Here is a 20,670-nt window from a genome sequence, read left to right as displayed (position 1 = left end):
GTTTCCTCTGGTGTCCACAGGATGGCAGCAGAGTGACAGGAATGTGTGGGGGCTACTGTGGTAAATGTACTCCATCCACTGGCTCTGGCCTGTTTATTACAGTCAAATAAAGCTGTCATCAACCAGGTGTGTATAAGGTGTGTGTATATAGGTTATATACCAATGCACAACTGTATTTTTGCTTTGTTATCTAATCTGTATTACAAAAGTAGTCAACAATTTACGTTAAGGTTACATTAACTAGCCTGTAATTACATAGCTATACCTATAGTAAAAACATTGTAGGTAGATAGGAAAGTCTTGATAATGATGTAGTATGGGGGAGTGGCTTATGGGGAAAGTGGATATTGTGAAGGGGTAGTTGAAAGTTGTGTTACCGAAACAAGATCAATGTTAATGTCATCCAGTGACCTCTGGAAAGCACAGCCTCCCTATACCAAGTTTCATCTGTAATAACTTGTACCGCTAACACAGTAATGAAATGTAATTACATTTCAGTTCAAAAGTAACAACATTGTTGTTATTATTGGCATTGCTATGTAGTCTCATGGTAGTATGTAACCTTAATGTAAAGTGTTGCCCTAATGCAAGTACCTAAATCCTTCTTACTATCCTCTCCTCTCACCTGCAGATGCGTTCAGGTGCTTCAGAAGTCAAGACCTCCAGTGTCTCAGTGGTGCTACAAACAAACAAGAACTCCGTCCTTCAAATGACCTTGATTACGTCCAGTATGTACATATGTAATTGTAAAAGGTGTAAGTAGTGTACATAGCATGGTAAATCAATTATTTATTGTACTCAACATTTATTTTTGTATTGTCAGATAATTTATGGTGTTTTCCAGGCCCACACACAGCATGTGTATGTAGCTATCGCTGTTTAAATCTTTTTGCTATGCATTGTAGGACATAAACCCTAAACCCCACTGCGCTTACCATTTTTTAAAATCTGATTCTTTATAACGTGCTCTCCTCCAGTGATATATCTAGGATGAATTGAGAGCTATCTGATCCTTTTAAGCTGTAAGTACCAAGCTTGTTCCTCTTTGACTGGTCCAGTAATGTTCCCTACTCAGGTTTAGAAGGTATTTAATGAATCCTACCCAGGTCTTCCTCAGAGCCAGTGTGCTGTTGGTTTTATGTAAGCAGCCAGGGGTCTGAACCTGTGACGTCTGGAGGAAGTGAGGTCAGGTGTACTTCGACATATGGTTCCGTATTACGTTTTTAGAATGCAGGAGTCAAGGATGCATGGTGAAAAGTAACTATGAAATGCAGGTATAGTTTTGAGAACTGAAATAATGTAGGAGTAAGTGAGAGTAAGTGCACAAATAGTAGGGATGTCAGTTTGAAGAGTAGAACAGAATGTGTCAGGAGGGTGAGATTCACCGCTTTTGGGACTTGGAGTCAAGCTTATGGAGCAGAGGCCGAGTTTGGCTGTAGTCCGGGATAAGAAGTCTAATGCTTCAAAACATCAGAGAGACTTACTTTACACTTGTTCTTAGTTTCCCTGGTAGTGTAAAATTACATGTAGTAGCAATATTTTAAAGAGCTGCCATATTTCCATGGCTAGACAAAAATGAAAGCATGCAAAGTTCAAAGACTCCAGAGACAATTCTTAAACATAAAAAATGTTTAGATGTTAGGAGTGCTTTTAATACCTCACAATTCTAATTGCCTTTTCCCCCTCATCTGTTACTTGGTGCCTTTCATGAATTAGTCCATAACAAAGACAGATACACACCTTTTTTATTGTGTCTTGATGAATTATGTAACATTTACTGTACAGTTGTCAACATTATCAGGGTCCTTTTTTGTCTATGTACTTTTCATCTAATATGCAATTATGTTATATTATTTTTATGAGATGAGTGATTATGAACTGATTTATAAAGAAATGCTATCCAAAAATCTAAGGTTTCTAGATTTCTCACCCACACAAAACATACTTGACCCATAATTATCTTTTGTGGCTGTTTTAGTGAGCTTGTATTACTTATACTGTATACAGTGAGGATGTATACCTTTTGTTTGTTGGGTTAATGACTGGTGGGAGTTCAAAGCCATATTCATCAGTAGTTCCTGTAAGTGGTACTAAGCTTTTCTCTCAGTAGGATATAATGACCATGTACCTCTTCCACTGTCATTTTGCCTTTATAACTCTGACAAAGGGAACTATTTAAGACTTTATTTTAATTGTGCATAGTTATATTCAAATTAAAGTGGTTTAATGTTCACTCTCTGATTAACTTTGGTCTCTTCTGATTGTGAATGTTGTATTTCTCAGGTGTTAAAAATGAAGGGATTAGTAGGTCATAAAAAATATTTATTTAACAATTTATATCGTTTTTTCCAAATTTGCTGTTTTATTTATCAGGTTAAAATATTCAAATTTGTTGTCACTATTATCAAGATTTAATCAATATAAATACTTATCATAAGAGATTATTTGTTTAAATGCAGGTATTTATCATACGTTATATGTACATACCTTTTAACTTGAATTATTCCGATTATATGCAATCATGACCAGAATTGTATCTCCCAAGTATTTTTCACCGGGTAAACATTTATTTATATGTATGTCATGCCTGCACAAAATGTTGAAAAATGCCATTTGAATTGTATGATTTATGTATGAGATCATTTAAGGGATGTATCAGAGAGAAACCACACAACCCGTCCATTTCTATGCTCTCTGTATGCTAATAAATCATTTTCATGCCCAAGCCTGGCATTGATGTACTGCCTCACTCTAATGTATGTTATTACAGCTATGAATAGACAATAGAAATTATATGTCCGTGTCATAAAACTCCCGCTTTCATAACTGTCTCCTAATCATCTTTTACACACTTTCCCCAACCATAAAAGACAGCTTTGTAACCTGCAGATGCTGCTGTTATGGTTTAACTGCTTGTGTTTGTCTTGGCGGTTCTTCCCAAACCTCCTGTGTGTAAACACACTGAAACACCCTTTGTTTTTACAAAGGGGCTCAAATTATTTGTGGATATGTAGATTCTTTTAACCAAGAGCTACTGAATCTTACCCAAACTTAGTCTCAGGTGTTGTGTGTCACACAGCATCTTACAAAACTACGAAAGAGAATTGATAATACATAGCTTATTCTTTAACTGTAGGGAACAATGAATATGGATTTGGTAAGCATAGCAACTCACTCCACTGTATGCAAGTCTTGTAATCTACATTTCATCCTGTTTCTAAATCTTAGGTGTGATGCAGTGGAGGAAACTGGCAGATGATTTTAGTTACAACTGTCAAGTGGCTGTCAACAGTTCCAAGGGGATTCTTTGAATGCCAGGGTGTCATTTACAGAATCATAAAATGTAAGCATGAGAGAGGGAGTGGGAAAGAGAGAACTTTCAACAACACGCAAGGGTTTCCTAAACTCGAAGAGCCTTCAGTACTGCTTCATAAAAGTGAGATCAGTTGAGAGGAATGGATGGAAGCACTTTATCCAGCAGATGGATGTAACCTTTACCACCAGACGTGTTCCTAGAAATGAAACACTGATAGGGGAATGGGTTTATTTTCTCAAAAAATGTTTGCTTTCCTCTCCAGAAAATCCATGATAAACTGTGAGCTGAGCAATAAAGGACTATTTAATATCTAGGTGAGGATTTTTGTATGTTTAAAACCGCAGGTGTGTGGCAGACTACAGTACGTAGCTCATCTGTCAGATAAGATCAAAACAACTTTCAGTCACCATATGTATGGTAATCCCTTGACCACAAATTAGATTACGCATCCCACTGATCTTGTGTTCCAGTGTAGGAGATGGCAGATATGGGCTCTGAAATAAGTCATGGCTATTGATTCAGAACAGATAGGATTATAGAGGAGGGGTATTTATTTCTGGTGCTGTAAAATAGTGTTTATTGCTTCTTGAATGTGGTCTTCTGTGTTTGTGTAAGGTGTGCTTGCGTGTGCACGCTCATGTGTACGCGTTACTATTGTTTACTATCTCCATGGATCCCCTTACAGGGGCGTGCTCTGGTTGAAGGAGACCCAAAGCAAACACCTAGTCCTACTCCTAGTCAAGCCCTCCAGGTGCTCTCAAGAGAAGGAACAAACGACTACATTTCTACATGTAAAAGGTAGGCTGAGTTCAGTATGTTCTTTCACTGGTCATCTATGCTTTACTATCTTCTCTGTTTGCACTTGTGTTTAGGACATGTATGTTTTGGAGTGGGCGCAGTAGAAACTTATGAACTATTCATAGTGTCACAGCTCTTCCTGGACATACAGTCTCCTCTAGCACTACTCAATCTGGGCCAGACTGCTGAGTAAGTGGCTTCATGTATTGCTGTAGCTTGTGATGGAACCCGTCCAGGTAAAGTGATTAGCCCAAGGTTGGTGCAGTTGAGAGGGTCCTAGTCTCAACCATGGACTCCAGTCCTCTGGTTGCGCTCCGCACTCACTGCCTACACAGTTTATAACCCAACTGAGGCCAATACCAAGCGTCTAAACGGTACCAGTTACAACCTGAGAGAAATCCCCTTCCTCGGTTGGCACTAAAAGCACCTCAGTATGCAGTGTACAAGCTACAAAGCTTTGACGTTGCCCCCCGCCCCTCCTTGGCAAGGCAAGGAGAGAAACCGCTGAATAATACATTACAGAAAAGTATGTTTCCTTCAGTTAACCTAGCGAGCTGTGGAGACTGCCTCCTCACAGTAATCAGCGCATGGTTAATGCCGGGAGTGGTTGGTGTCTTCTCACACTGTGAGGGTGAGGTGGACGTAACAGTGTGACATATATTTAGTGTTGAGTAATGTACACTAAGCACTGTAGGAGGGTCTGCATGAGATCTCTGGCTGTACAGGACGTAAAAGGTGTAGTAATGTTTTGCCTCATATTTGTCACAGCTGTAGTTTTAGAGTCTGACTCTTTAGACTAAAGTTCCAGTCTCTCTGTTTCACAAGTATTATCCCAACATCCCCGAAAATGTCAGGGCATTACGGTGAACACAGTAGTTGGTTCTCACACACATTTCCAGACCTTCCCACACAGATTAGAGCAGTGACCTCAGTCCTTCTAGCACCTGAGGCTGGACCATGTCCATTCCCATCACCTCCAACCTTCAAATCTAACTGTACATTTAAAAAAACACTGTGATAAAAAGTGTATCATTGGCAATGTGAGCACAATGAGCTGTATTTAAACAAATGAAAGTATACCCTATTTTATTAAATGAGTGCATGTCTAATGTAAAGATGTTTTCCTTTGGATGCTACTTCTACCCATGTGGATGTCCCCTCCTTAATATGACATACTGTAAGTTTTAGATTTGACTCCTGATCAGATCCGGAGACAGATAGATCCCACAGCCCATAATATTCCCGGGGGTCTTTCATGATAGCTTTGAACATAGAGTTGAGGATTAGCTTCTAGCTGACTGTAGTTGTAGTATACCCACACAAACAATATAAACCTTTAGATGTGTATGTGTCTGTGTGTGTGTGCAAGCTTCAGTGTGTTTGTGTGTGTCTGTGTGCGTGTGCAAGCTTCAGCGTGTGTGTGTCTGTGAGAGAGATGACAAAGGTTCCGTCAAATGTCCCATCTTTATATAAATGCACTGTAACTTCAGTCTTTTTCATTATTTATCTTTATTTATCTTTCTTCTTAATCTTTTATTATTTCTCTTTCTCACGTCCACCGTTTCTACCTCCTGCTGTCTATCCAGTCTGTCTTCTTCTCTCTATGTGAGTATCCTACCATGCCAGGGGTGTTTTGCAAACTCCTATGAGGAAGTGTCTGAAGGTCACAGTTCCACTCAGGACAAAACAAAGATAACCAGACAGTTAAGCAGGTCTTGCTGTTCTTGTTCTCCTGCTCATAAACCAACAATTCACTCTGTGACTGAAACAGTGACACATTTGTAAAAGTTAGATTCTCTAAACAGATGATAAAAATGACATTTCATGTAGAATCAGAAAGTGACTGAATTTATCCAAGACTGAAGAAAACCAAAAGCGAGTTCATTGAATAGCCTTTGAAAAAGAGTAGCCAAGAGTACACAATACCATGTAGAGTGAAAAGAAGTCATTCTTAACATGGCTCAGTGAAGAGTAGTTCTCCTTAGATAGGAAAGGCCTTGGGACTCAAAGCACTCTTCAGAGCATTGAGTCTGGCCTGGTACCGGTGAAAAGCCTTTTCTCTGATGATAAATGGTGAGCACTTGTGGAGAGCCAACTGTGCATTAGCTAGCAGGATATTGAAATTCCTCAGCGGGAGACAGAAGTTAGACTCTATAACTATGTATAAAAGGGGGTAGAATTAATCATCTGTCTCCGAATCTGATTTAACATTTAGAGTTGCGTGCATGAGAGGAACAATAAAGTGAAGTCAGTGTACACAGTCTGTGTTTGAGAATGGGGGTGTTCAGGTCTGGTGAGCCTATAGGTTACTGCCTGGTGTTGTATGCTGAATTGGTGTGAGAACATGTACACAGCAGGAATCTTTTAGGAAATTGACTTGTTCCTTATTTTTGGGGATTTAATGTTATTTTTAGGAATCTAATGTAAAGGGTACAATTTATTAAAATATAACAAACAACGCCCCCCAATTCTTAGCTAAACTACATTTTGTTTTACTGAAAATGACTTTACCTATTGTACCTTTAAGTGCTATGGTCTCTTGTCAAACCACTTGTTTTATACTTAGATAGGCCTATGATAATATTGTGTAATATGATATTATAGTTAAAAGTGGTATTGATATATTGGATCAACGTGAGAAGTGTGATACTGCCAATATTATTTGTAGCTGTAATACCGTCTGAATTGCGATAGGGTGCAGCTGGCTTGTGAAGCACGTTCCTTCATTCATTAGTGAAACGCTGTAATGGGATAGGACCACGAGCGCTCTATTTGCTTGAGGAAAGTCGAGCGCTACTGTTAGGATCTCTTTACCAATGTACGCGGACAGAACCCTCTTCAAGTGACCTTCGTGCGTTTGTTCTCTGTTGTTGCATTACTGTACTGGAACTCGTCTGACATGTTCACTCGTAGTACCAAGAGAAGAGAATCCAGCAGATCGGTGAGTAGTGCAAGTTTTTTTTATATATACTTTTTTGGTCTTTAAAAATGTCATGGTTTTTTTCTCTCGAATTAATTTGCACTATAGGTCTTTTTTTTAGTCCTTGTTTTTAGTCGGTGTCTGCATTGCACCGCTGCTTCGGGCACTAAGCTACATTCTATTACATCTTCTCGGTTAATACAGGGGATGTACCGGTATAATTTAAAAGATCGGTGAACAACATAGCGGCAGTGTTATGTAGAAAGGACTTCCATTTGCCACTGAATTTTTATGTCCAATGTTTTGCTGAAGGCAACGCTTATGCTCAATTTAATATTTAACAACTCATTGAAATAGAAACTACTGTCACATATTGACAGTTGACATTAGCCTACTGTTATATTATGCCTATGATCATGCTTAATATATGCTTAATCTAATGCTTTTTATTGTAAAACCCAGACTACCTCTGATGTATTCATTTGTTAGTAGTAAAGTGCCACTACATTTTGTGACAATTTCTTGTCAAACTGTGTGCAAAACTATCATAAAATGTCTCCTTCACCAGCTGAACCACCTGGATGAACCAGAGAGAGGCCAGGCCTGCAACACCTGTGGAGACCAGTGTCCTGGCTTCACGCTGCACAAATGGAGGTACCCCGTTGTCTTCCTCACTTCCTGTCCCTATCACACTCACCTTGGGTATCAAGACTTCGTGGTTCCGCTGGTCCAAAATGTTTGATATCCACATCAAGGTTTAGATGTTGGCTGGATGGTTTGTTGCTTTGTAGCATTCCTCGAAATCCTCTGGAACACCTGGGTGCATAGCCAAGGCCACCTATGTGTGTAAGGTACCTAAACCCTCAAACGGCAGGGAGGAGTGCACCTGTGAGCCTGCCTGAGGCCATCGTATGGCTCTGTCAGAAAGCAGTTGAATAGGCTCAGCCATGCGGCCTGAAGTTTGGGAAAGCCTTGTCCAGGTTCTGCGTATCCTAAGATAACAGTTTACATTGTGAGAGCCATTTATGCGTCAGGAAAGATTTAAGCAGTCACTCCACACTCTCTCACTTTCAGTTTGTCTTGCATAAATAGACAAATTATAGAGTTGTCTGTACTGTGATATATAGCGCACAGGAGTGCTGTTGTACTGCTGTGTGCTTGTCTTTCTCTCAGGTTATATATTAAATTGAGCATATGGTTTCTATTTATGTTACAAAAGGTTAGGCTCTAGTGTGTGCGAACACGCTCCTGCAAGATATACAGTACTTCATCCTCCGTAACATATCAGAAATCTACCACTGGTTATGAGTCCGGATCCTCAAGCATATTTTCTTTGCACTCCACTTGATTGTGGTCTGTTTCAATAAAGATAGCTCTGAAAGGTGTGTTTTTTTAATGTTCTCGAACTTATTATTATTAAAAATGTTACGTTTTCTGAATCACTAACTTTTTGTGAGGAAAACACTGTGGAGCTCTCTGCTGAATGTCAACAATTTGAGCAGACCCAATGAAGACCAAGCAAGTTTGTCTGTAGAGACATCTATGATAAAAGGGGGTAGGGCCTGAAGGCCAGGGATCTTCCACCACTGTTAACTATTACGGGGCAACAGCCAACTTAGGAATGTGCCTTAAATTGCTCGTCTTTGCAGTGCAACAATAAAAAGTCAACCTTTTGCTGACCAACTAACCGAAGGGCTTTTTTACAGACTTGGATACCACTGCTCTGTGTGGAGAGCCAGAGGCACTTTATGGCTGCAAATATCTCTAAACGTCATTGTTCATGGAGAGAGCACTTTTACACTCCCCAAACTCCCTCTTTTTACGAATGTCTCTCAGCCAGAAAAGCATGTTTTCATGCCGATTGATGCAGATAGGGTTGTTAGGTTGTTTTATTTGGAATGTAAACTTTAGCTGACCCTTCTGTTGGAGATTAGAGAGACAGAAGGCATTATTGGATATCAACTGCACCATTTATCGTTAGAAAACGGCAGTTACTTAAAGTCAACACTGTGTGTTGGTCTGTGTCTGAGTGTGTGTGGGCTAGTTGTTTGAAATATCTATGTTCATGTTTAGCTTGTTTGTTGTCACAAGGAAACCAATTCTGGTCTAAATTATTTTCTCTGTATCAGGTGAAAATCTATCAAATCAGTTCCAGTTTTAAGCTGAAGTCAGCTAAAGTCAGACATGTAGTTCATTCAAGCAGCACAGCCTTTTACCGACATGCACTGTTTCAGCCTGGAGTGATGCCAACAAGAGCAGGCCTGGCCTGTTAAGTACTGGGGTGAACTCTCACAAAATAAATAAATTACAGCCAAAGGCACTGGGCTAAGCACAGAGACCCATATCCCCTACCATTCCCTACACTTTTAACATCTGTATGTCTTGGAATTCACTGAAATATTCATGTTTGTTTCAAAATATTCACGATGCAGGAGATACAGTACGAGGAATTGGCGAGAGGAGGCTGCTTTTTCTTCTTGTCCTCTTCTGCCACGCATTTATATAAAGAGGCTTCCGCCACGCTGGTGTCCTGGGGCTTCATGGCTGTTGTTACACAGGGGCTTCACTGTGTGTGCTGGCTGCTCTCCTCCAGGTCCAACAGAGGCCTCAGTCAAGTACCACTCAGCTGTATCCATCAGGCCATAAGCTTATTTACATTTAGTCATTTAACAAACGCTCCTAACCAGAGCGACTTACAGCTTATATTCCACATACTGTACAGCACTGTGGCAGAATGTGCTCCTTTGCATCAAATTAGAATGAGACGTTTGTGTATATATATATATATATATATTCTGCATATATATTTGGATGAGAGTTTTACTCTTATATGGAGGGGATATTAAGATAGTCGGACAATGTTAGTTTATAATGAACTGACTGGGAAAAGTCCTTAAGCGTCCAGTCCTTGGAAGGTATGGCTTATGTGTGTCTCCAGACATTTGTGTGTGTCAGAGAGCCTGAGTAACTGTAGGCTGAGTTGGCTGCTTTTGGGCAGGTTAGGGATAAAGGAAGACAACAGGAGTGGATTTAGCTTTCACAACGCACTCACTTGAATTATTAATGCTTGCCGTTGGCTTGATTGATTTTCTTTGTGCTAATGAGACTCATTACCGAGCTTATTAACATGAGCTGTGTGTAATAGGACGATATCTGATCAGCCTGATCGTGTGACCCACTTACTATATCCAGCTACCTTTACCAACTCACCTTTTAACACGCCACCAAGAGATGGTTTGCATGCCACTGTCAATGCTAATGATGGTTAAATGGTCCTACTTGTTAATGTGGGGGCAAGTTGCAGATTAATTTGACTGTTTGACGGTTTTATTCTTGAAGATTTTCTAATTTGCACTTGGTTAATTTCTTCCTGGGTGAGGAAGGTTATTGGTGCTATTCGTGGTGCAGCCTGGGTCTGTACAAAGCCTGCTGTTGTATTCACCAGGACCTAAGCTGAAACCCAAGTTGGGTAAACGCCATAGAGAGAGGGAAGAGGAGGGGGTTGCAGAGGGAGGGGGTGTGTTGGTTCGAGTTGAGTTCTAACCTGCTCTTATGAAGCAACCCTCTGACGTCTGTCCTCACAGTAACCTGATCTGATCTGCATAACACAGACGGGCCCTGCTATTCAGCATGTTAACAAGCCGCCCAGTCAAATAAAACTGTCAGGGTGGCTAGGCATATGAATGGCCCTCCAGAAAGCCTCCTTCTGAGCTGAGCTCTGAAGAGGCCTCTGCGCTCTGTGATTGAGGGGCTGGGGGAGAGGGAGACACCGAGCCTGGTAACCATGACACACAATAGGCCCAGTAGATTTACTACTGTGCCTCTGTCTGTGTTGGTGTGGAGATCGGTATTGGCATGGAGATGCCAACCTTGAGTGCAAGCTGTGGAGAGCTTTACTGGTAATGGGACTACATCACTATCTCCTCCACTCTCCTCCCAGTGCCCCCTTTGAAGTGAAAAGCAGCAACATCTGTGCCACATGGCAACACTTATTTGGGTCAGGAGGCAAATTACATGTTGTTGGGCATTTTTATCGCATAAATGGAATGTTGTCTCTGTCGTGTGAGGGGGATGCAATCTTTAGGAGCAGTGTTTTGGCAGGATATAGGAATGTTTTTGATAAATGCCCGATGAGCAGTTATAACACAAACCCAGTGAACTATCCCACCTTGATATAAATCATGGTTTGACCTTTGAGATCATCTGACATGTTTTGGGAGCATGCCCTCTTTCATTCTCATTTTCCCCCCTCTCTCTGCCCCCCCCCACCACCCCCCAATCTTACCCCTCTCTTCTGTGGCTTCTGTGGACAGAATGGTGAATTTCTCATTGGCAGTGTAGATATATTTGTAATCATAGATTAGGGATGGTGATCAGGGAAGCATTTACAAGGGGCTTGTGTATGCAGCCTGTGGGGACGCTGGGGTTTCAGGGGACTCCTGGTAAATTCCAATGTGGCGAAACATTAAAAGTCAGAGGGAGCATGTCAGCTGACTCTCTCTGACCTCCATGATGCACACAGAGGTAATGATGGAATGACAATGGTGAATGGAAACAGCCCCTTTGCTTGCTCCTTTGTTGTTCAGCTGCTTGCAATTCATACGGCATTGTGGTAAGAAGACAGTCTATTGAGAAATCCACTCTGTCTTGATTCATATTGTGTCCCTTAAAACATGTCGACTTTAGTTTTCATTGAAAAATAACCATGTAAACAGCCGATATAGCAGCCTTTCTGAGATAACTTTAATTGGTTGTTATTTATTTTACGCTTCTGAGATGCCCTGCCCTGCTCCAGTCTGATCCTGATAACAGTGTATCATGCTGAGTTGTTTGATGAGCTGTGTGTGTTTGTACACTGTATCAGGAGAGGAAATGAGCTCTAACACCTGGATCCCACCCAGCTTGTCATTACCCCGGTATGAAACCTCTGTAGCAGATGCTTAACAGTGCTCGAGGAGATGAAATATCTGTGTGTGTGTGCGTGTGGGATTGTTGGGCATGCGTGCATGTACACCTGTACATGTGTGGTCTTTCAAGCTAATGATTAAATGAGTAGCGGATGTGAGCAGGGAAGATGTCTACAAGGTGCTAACGGCTTACCGTCATTGCCAAGTTACATGAAGGTGGTCTAGTTCTGTGTTCATGTTAAAAGGAGTGAAACAGTTAAGGCCACTATATCATAGTCCTGACACAGTGTAACAGTACAGGTCCTCACTATTCTCATTAGGATAAGACTCTGTATATCTGACTGTCTGCTTCACTCAGTGGGTGTTTTGTGTTTAAGGTGTTGGCTGCCAAAAAGCCACATGATAAGGAGGTGAGGAGGGAAATACGGCAGATGCAGAGACTCCCCAGTAATCACCTGCCAGTTTACATGTTCTTTTCACTGTCCAGAGGGCGATGATGATGTTGACTGAACCCCTTAGTATGACCATGACTTGAGATGTGAGAAAATGTTGTCCATGCTGGTCTCAGATGGTGCTCTACAGGTGGAAAATGTACTCTTTGTATTTGTCCTTAAGAGAGCCAAAGCCTTTTTTTTCTCAGCTCCCTGTAGGAATGGTGAAACACACCAGATTGACCACAAGGAGGCAAACACACCTCACACAGTGGACTAGAGAGCACTCATACACAAACACCTCAGTTAGAACACTTAGTACAGTTCTGGCTTTTATGAAGCTCCAAATGAAAACGCTTAGAAAAAAGTTTTCACAATACAATACCCGGGATTAGCCTATTTTGTATTTTTTGTCCGTAGATGTACAGTGAACAAAACGTATTCTAATTACTGTCAGGCTAGTTGTAGTAGATTGCCCGCCTACTTGATTTAACAAGCGCTGATGAAGTATTAGCGAACTAGTAGGCCTATGTGTGGCTACTACTAGCTGGTAGCTACATCCGGTGCTTTGAAGACCTTCATCTAAAGATCTACTGAAGAGCACATCAAAGAATGCTTAATGTACCATTTTGCTCACCTGGAGAAGCCGGCTGTGCTGCAAATTGCTCCTAGCTTCAGACCTGACCAACGGACCGGTAAGTAACGTGAGCTAACTGCTGTGTGGGATTGCTAGAGCCAACCAGTAACAAGGGCGAACATACAGGGTATGATATCACATCCTGGAAACATAGCTAGCTACATCAGATGTTATCACCCTGGCCTGTGCCTATGGCGTTTCTGTTGCTTTCTCTTTGTAGTTTTAGCTAGCAGCTACCCCCCCCCCCCACTCCCCCCCCGCCGACGCGACGAAGTGTCCTCTTTTTCACAGACCCAAATCTGGTCACCTTATGTATATATTAGTGAGAGAGATAATATCGTACCTTGCCAAAGTCAAACACTACTCTGATATGAAGCCTCTAGGTTGGACAGCTGATTCTGGAACTGCATGGTCATCCTGAGCCAGTCAGACTGCTGTTATCTGGCTCCGGGGTTTGAGCCAGGCTTGAGACTGGCTTAACGCTGATTCACATCTATACTCCTAGACTGTTATCAAGGTCATCATGAACAGGTGCATAAGCAGTGCAGCCATCGGACAGGAGCAGATAGGCATCATAAAAGACCTCTGTGTCTCCGAGGCTGACTGAGATGCAGCCTGAGTCTGAGTATGGTACTGGACCATGAGAGGGATTGTCTCCAGAATGAAACGCGTGGCCAATAACTTTACTGGTTTACCATCAATATCTTGTTATATCTCCACGTAATTAGAGACATTAATTAAGTTGTGGGAGGTTTAAACTGGAGGGAATTAATTTATGATTAAATGTCTGTTTCCCTGTGTGTCACTTTTCATGGTTGTGTGCTGGCTTGGTCTAGCTGGTCAAACCGTGGCTTCTGGTGGGAGTGTGAGAGAAGCTTTTACCATAGTATTGAAGTTCAACCAGAGTTGACAGAAAGGAGGGAGAGAGGGAGGTGGAGAAACAGAGATGGATGTAGGGCAAGTGAATCCCATGGCTAAAGAGGTACATGTTCATGTATTTTCCTTCCGAATGAGAGGAGACAAATCCCTTGTCATGATTTTGGTTTTAACGGTTTAATTGTAAAGCACTTTATTGATTTGAAAAGACAGAAATCCACAGAGCTCTCACCTCCTTGGTACTACATCTAAACTATGATTGAAATCCAGAAAAATTCTGTCCAACTGGTAAATGAACCATATATGACTGGTCAACTTTTGGTTTTTCATCATGTTCTCTGCAATGCTCTTCCATTGATGTAAATGGAGATCTGTACTCCTATCTTCCACTAGGTTAGTTCTAGCAGGGCTAATTAATCCTGAGTCTCCCCCAGTGCTGACTCCTGGCCTAATGGTGGCTTAGCAGCAGCGTCTGCCTTTGAACTGTCAACAGGAACAAAGGGGGGAGTCTCGTAGCCCTGAGTTTCACAGTGACTTAACATTCACCGCCTCCTACATCCTACCATTCCCACCCACCCACACGCGTTAATTCGGCACGCACATTTAATTCACGTCACTTTGCATGTTCCCTCTTTTATACTCCCAACATGCAGGTTGACGCTTGGAATGTTGAGTTATGACAGTAGCTAGGCTGATAATATAGCCTAGGCTTTATTCAACACAGCCCCACACTTCATTTCCATCCTTCCTTTCCCTATACACAAAGGCACACAAGATTCAAACATCTAACCGCCCCTTCATCCATCCTCTCCTCCCTCTCTCCTTCATCCACAGCTAGCTTTCTTTACTCATCAATCAATCCACCCCTCCTTTGCCCACTCAGCCTTTTACCTCCACTTTCATTTATCCAACCCATCCTCCCCTCAACCCGTCCTCCCTTCACCCCCTTCACCAATCCCTCCATCTCTATATCCTTCCTTCCTGCCCTCCCCTCTGGTTCAGGGTGCTCAGACAGGCAGGGTATTGCAGTGGGAGGTGAGCTGGAGCTGTACAGCGTTTCAAAGACCCCTTTGATACTGTCCTCCTCCTTCTCTCTTTCCCCTCCCTGGCCACCTGTTCCAATCTGTGAAAAGGTAACAAGCCATGTTAACAGTGAACGCATCAGAGCACTGAATAAATGCAGTCTGGTGGATTGGAAGATGATTTGAGTAGTGTAAGTCTTTTGGAATGTTTTGAAGAATGTATCCCTATTGGTAGTGACGAAATAGTACTTTTTTATTTCAAGATTAAATCACACCTCACGTGACAAAACTGTAGGTTGCTGTTTTTTTGGGGAAAGGTTTAGCTATGTGCTCCATAGTTACCAGCAGAGGTCAGTATTATGACAGACTGGTTGTTAGAACTTACCACTATATTCGTTGCCACCCTTACAGTCAACAACATTTTATTTTCCATGGTAGTATATGTATATTCATTGCCATTTTGATTCTTTTAGTAGTTTCTTGATAAATTTATAAAACCAAAACTACAGTAAATCGGCTAATTTAGGCAGTGAGAAGAGAGATGAGAGAGAGACGAGCCTTGTCTGGTATGTTTTCCCTTTTAACTGTGACATCACCATTACCTGGCAAGACAATTATATTGATGTCTGTTTACGTCAAAAGACCTTTAGAAACTCCCTCTGGAACCATGGACCATTAGTTAAACCACTAAAGACCATATCGATGACACTGCAGTGTTAATGTACCCGATTAGTTATTGATTAAACTTTCTGATTACTGGTTTCCCTAAGTAGCATGTGAAGCTGAGGGAATTGACTTGCCTTTCAAAAGATGATTGAACAGACACAACTTTATTGAACAGCGAGACTTGTTCTTCTAGAATCTACATTTTGAAAGTTGCCATTGATTAAATTGTAACTATTGGGTTTGTATGCGTACTCCATTGTGGTGTGATTGTGTCTGTCTATGTGCGGTGGTTGATCACTGATGTAGCAAGGCTGCACTCTCTCTTCTCTGCGACGTAGGCTCTGTGTTCAGCCGTCATCTGAGGAGTGGGCGACATGTTATTTTAGTCGAGCTCACATCCACTCCTTAGATGAGTCAAAGCACACAGCTGAATCCATCAGGCTGCGTTAGCCGTGATGCTGTTACACGTCTACGCTTTCAGTTGCACGAAGACAACCTATTTTTTGCCTTGTCATCCTTCAACTTTCCTCAAGTTCATCTTGCTTTGTGTTCTAAAGCTGGTTTGTCTCATGATGACCTAGTTGTGTGGGTGTGTGTGTGCGTGCAGCCAGAAGCTGCTTAAGAGTTCTGTCCTGTATTTCATGGATGAAGAATGTGTTGGCTGCCCTTTAGGGCACGGCTGCCTATCAATCCATCTGAATGCAGAGGGCAGGAAGTGGGCTCCAATAGGAGCACTGAGGCACTGCCCACTTCCTGCGATCAAAGATGGAGCACAGCATGGCACCTAGAGACCATAATATCTCCACAATCAGGCCAGCGCACAATATTATTTTACAGTACCTGCAATGTTTAGTGCAATTCTTTAGGGTTTCATGGGATGTGTGTGTGAACTGTGTGTGTGTTTGTGTTAGCAAGTCATAAAAGGAAAGAGAAAAAGGAAGAGCGTTAGTAAAGTTTCAGGAGCCTTTTCAAAGTAGACCACAGCTGTGGTTCTTTTGAAAGGCTCTCCAATATCAGGCTTAATCCATCATATCTCATATTAAACATTCCAATCTTTAGGGAAACTTGTTGCACAAGATTACTTCTGCTGTTAAGTTTAGCTCCAAATTGCACATCTTATTTGAATGCTCAACAATGTGCTCAGCACCAACCCCCCCACCTTTCTCTCTTTCTCTTTCTCTCTCCTTTATTCCGTGTTCTGTATCTATTCTACGTTGTCTGTATCTCGTTCTCTCTCTCTCACACACACAACACACACACACACATACACACAAACTCTTGTCTTTGCAAGTCTATTTGTGTAATTTGACTGGTTGCCAAGGCGATGGCTCTGACCAGTCTGCTGGTGCCTTGACAACAGGGCCAGGCTAACAGAACTATTATCGGAGTGACAATGGTCAGAGAGCAAACAGGAAGGATGGATTGAACTCTACCAGATTGAGGTGATCTAAGGCACACAGGCTGAGATGGAAGGAAAGAATAGCAGTAATGTTGTTCATTGACTTGGCTCCAGGCTCCAGGGGCTTGTTTTGTCCCCAAAGTTAGTACGAAAATGTTCAATGTTGTTGTGCCAAGTTGTGAGCAGTGCCGACTGACTACTAGGTCATAGTTTTGCAGGTCCCATCAGCGGCAGCACCAGTACACGCTTCAATACTCACATGGTTATCTGTACGGTTATGTGTACACGGTAGTTGGTTGGCATATTACAAGTCCTTGGCCTTTTCTGGATTTGTTTGAAAATACATGGATATTCGTGTTTGAGGTCATGAGTGCATTGCAATTTACAAATATGTTTTCCTTTTAATTGGTTGACGTCAGTGCCCCCTTGTAAACATGAAAGATATGTTGAGCTCTGAGAATCAAAACCAGACCCTGTGTTATCAGTGTATGATACTCTGGTATTTATGGAAATGTACATCCTGCATTTGGTCTGTGGTTTCCATTTCCCTAGACTGCATGAACTTCCATTTTCAAAAGGTTTGGGAGCTGGTGTCTCGTGAAATAAGAGAACTTTGTAACTCATGAGTAGGCCTGCTTTCATTTTAAGGCCATCAAAATATTTATTTTTCAACTGATACCCTTGTAATTTGAGTATTGAAAGTACTGATATCACTTATTTTCAAAGATGAAAGTATTTAAATTAGCTTTGACTATTTTAGACAACCAACACAAAGTCTCCATCTGCCTATTGCATCATAGGTTTGCACTGTTAGGTTAGTAGGGACAGGAGAAATGTGGTTAGTGGAGAAATGTGGTTAGTGGAGAAATGTGGTTAGTGGAGAAATGTGGTTAGTGGAGAAATGTGGTTAGTGGAGAAATGTGGTTAGTGGAGAAATGTGGTTAGTGGAGAAATGTGGTTAGTGGAGAAATGTGGTTAGTGTGAATGTTGTCAAAAACACAACTGGTGACTGGGATCCCACTTGGTAATGACAGAAAAATACATTTGGGAGAAAAAGACTGTTAGAACGGTGTCATCCCTCTCAAAGTTGCACCTTTTTGATGTGATGTCTGTAATGTGACGTAACACTTTCCGTGCATGTGGCAGCTTTGTAGAGAACCAACAATCTGACAACTGTCAGTTTGGCTCTGTGTTGCTAACATCTCTGTAGAGACATGCACTGTGGGGATTTTGCTGGCTTGGTCATGATTCTGTACAGACATAATGAGGGGGATAACATTATTTAAGTGACAGCTTGTGTATAAAACTTATACTAGGAAACAGAACAGCACTAATCCATGGAATCAGAAGGCTGTTGTGTTTGTGTCAGAGGTCAGCTTTTAACTGACAAATCCCCTTTTTTCTCCAAGTAATCCTTTGCTCTGGGGTTTCCCCACGTCGATTTCCACAAAAGCCATCTTAGACCAAGCTGAACCCTGATCTCTTTGTTAGGCCATATTCACTTTATGATCCAGATCATTATTCCTGCCTGTTGGAAGCGGCCTAGCTTGCTTATGCTGCAGGTCATCAGTCAGTGGTACAGTTTCCTGGACATTCCTTCATAGTGAGGCTAACCTGGCCTCAGTTAAACCCTTCTGTTAAAATAAGACAGACTACCATAACATAGGAAACTAAGCACACACACACATAGGAGCACACATTTCCACAGGCTAAAGTGCTTATTCAACGCCAAGATCAAAGTCTCAAATATTTATCAGTCGAGTTTGGGGTCTAATTTGTTTCTTGTTTGATTTTAATGAGAGCCGGCCTGATCTGGGCGTACTTGTTTATTTATTTCTAGGCTCTTCCTTGTCATCAAGCTCCTTCAATGTCTTTGACGACTAAACCAAATGGAAATATAATGAATTCTGCATTTAAGTTTTGGTGGGGGAATGTAAACTAGTTTGATAAAGAGAGTGATGCGTACAGCACTGAACTTTAAGGATAGTTGGATGATGTACAGTATGGATAATCCTGCATCATGTCCTGTTGGTGAACATCGCTCATTAACTGTGCCTTAGCCTTGGCAGGACCTGCCAGGGACTTTATGGTGCATTTCACTGCACAGCTGCTTTGGATCTGCTGCCATGTTTGTTTGCTTGTCCCCTAATGTGTTTTCCTAGCGAGGGAGTTTTCATCTTCTCCCTCCTAGTCAGCTGAGGAGGGTCCAGATGCGGGCCCCTCATACGGACCAGTACCCCCCTCCCCCCCCCCCCCCCCCCTCCTCCCCCACCTCCTCTTCCTTCTCCACTTCCTCCACCACCACCATTATGATGCAGGTCAGGTCTTGTCTTTTGACTGAGGGGACATTATGGACAGCTAATATCAGTCATATCATTTGGTATTTGTATTGTTGTTAAAATTGTCCTCAGGAGTTTTAGGTGACCATGGTCACTAGGAGTTTGCAAAGAGAGGGTCATGTCCTTGATCTAATGAAAGTGACACCGTATAGTGTGATGTGAATGGAAGGGTCATTTCTGGTTTTGTTGGAAAAACGGTGCGTTGATCACGTGTTGAATTGATGTTATTTATTATTTGTTATTCAATGCTAGGCACAAAGTGAGATCTAATGTCAGCTCTTTGTCCTCTTCACAGGTGTTGTACAGGGATGTGTGAGGGAGCAGGTGCTAGATGCCTAATCCCCCTCATCCTGTAAACGAGGAAACACACGCGTGTGTGTGTGTGTGTTTATGAAAGGTATAGCATGCACACGTGCCGACTTGTGCCATCCAGTGTACGAGTCAAGTTTGATAGCTTGACACTCGATCCAAAGGGACTCTCTATCAGGTGGCGTCTGGTGATATCCTGTCCTCTGGTCTTGTCCATTGTAGTATGATGGATGGTTGAGGGAGCTCCAGACTGCAGCCCAGGGGGACGACGTGTCTCTGTTGTTTCTAAGCTGCTCTGTGTCTTGACAAGCAAACTGACCCTCCCAGTCTCTCCACCCTGACCTCTTATTATCAAATCTGATAGAAATCCATCTCAATCAGCTGATGGCCGAGACTGATCCACATAAACACAGGCACAGAGTCAACATCCTTCACCCCATGCCCTCTCTCTCTGTCTCTCTCTCTCTCTCTCTCTCTCTCTCTCTCTCTCTCTCTCTCTCTCTCTCTCTCTCTCTCTCTCTCTCTCTCTCTCTCTCTCTCTCTCTCTCTCTCTGTCTCTCTGTCTCTCTGTCTCTCTGTCTCTGTGTGTCTCTGTCTCTCTCTCTGTCTGTCTCTGTCTCTTATTTGGCATGACAGTTCGGGTTGAGCAATATTGCCAAAGCAGTCTATTGAATGGGCATTTTAGCATATACATCATAACATTTAACAAGGAGTCAAAAAATTATAATATAGCAAAATATAACAGTAGCATAGTAAGTTGGGGACTGTAGAAAAGGAACAGATGAATGCATGTTAAGATATAGAAAGGTTTTAACAGTCAGACAAGGTAGATTCACTGTCCCTCAGGTTGTGACATTGAGATATATATCTAGCGGCAAAACTTGCAGTAGGCTCTTCGCACAGAAATATTCTTAATTTCTCGTTTATATCAAGTTCTGTGTAGTTTTCAATTAACTGGTTACATTTTTCCAGATATTGATCTCTTATACTTTTATACTTCTAACATTTAAGTAGGAAATGTTTTTCTGTTTCAATTTTCCCTGATGTAGT

General features: G+C 41.9%; 2 protein-coding genes across 3 annotated transcripts in view; both read left to right on the top strand.

Annotated features, from left to right (window-relative positions):
* The window catches only part of adamts9 (ADAM metallopeptidase with thrombospondin type 1 motif, 9), a 38,122-nt gene extending 35,397 nt beyond the window's left edge, over positions 1-2,725 (top strand). Inside the window, exons 39-40 of one of the 2 annotated variants that reach the window (XM_047024857.1) lie at positions 21-126; positions 632-2,725. In XM_047024857.1, the coding sequence (XP_046880813.1) occupies positions 21-110 (90 nt within the window). In that variant the 3' untranslated portion in view covers positions 111-126; positions 632-2,725. Of the gene's footprint in view, positions 1-20; positions 138-631 lie in introns of both variants that reach the window. The other variant, XM_047024858.1, reaches the window with a different exon arrangement.
* A 4,147-nt stretch (positions 2,726-6,872) lies between these two features.
* prickle2b (prickle homolog 2b) overlaps positions 6,873-20,670 on the top strand; it is a 63,943-nt gene continuing 50,145 nt past the window's right edge. The window contains exons 1-2 of the mRNA XM_047024761.1: positions 6,873-7,055; positions 7,603-7,688. Coding sequence (XP_046880717.1) covers positions 7,014-7,055; positions 7,603-7,688 — 128 coding nt within the window. The 5' untranslated portion in view covers positions 6,873-7,013. The remainder of the gene's footprint in view (positions 7,056-7,602; positions 7,689-20,670) is intronic.

This window comes from Hypomesus transpacificus, chromosome 9 (genome assembly GCF_021917145.1).
Source record: "Hypomesus transpacificus isolate Combined female chromosome 9, fHypTra1, whole genome shotgun sequence".
NCBI lineage: Eukaryota > Metazoa > Chordata > Actinopteri > Osmeriformes > Osmeridae > Hypomesus > Hypomesus transpacificus.
Note: the sequence above shows the minus strand (reverse complement) of the source record. Positions and strands in the feature narration are given on the sequence as shown.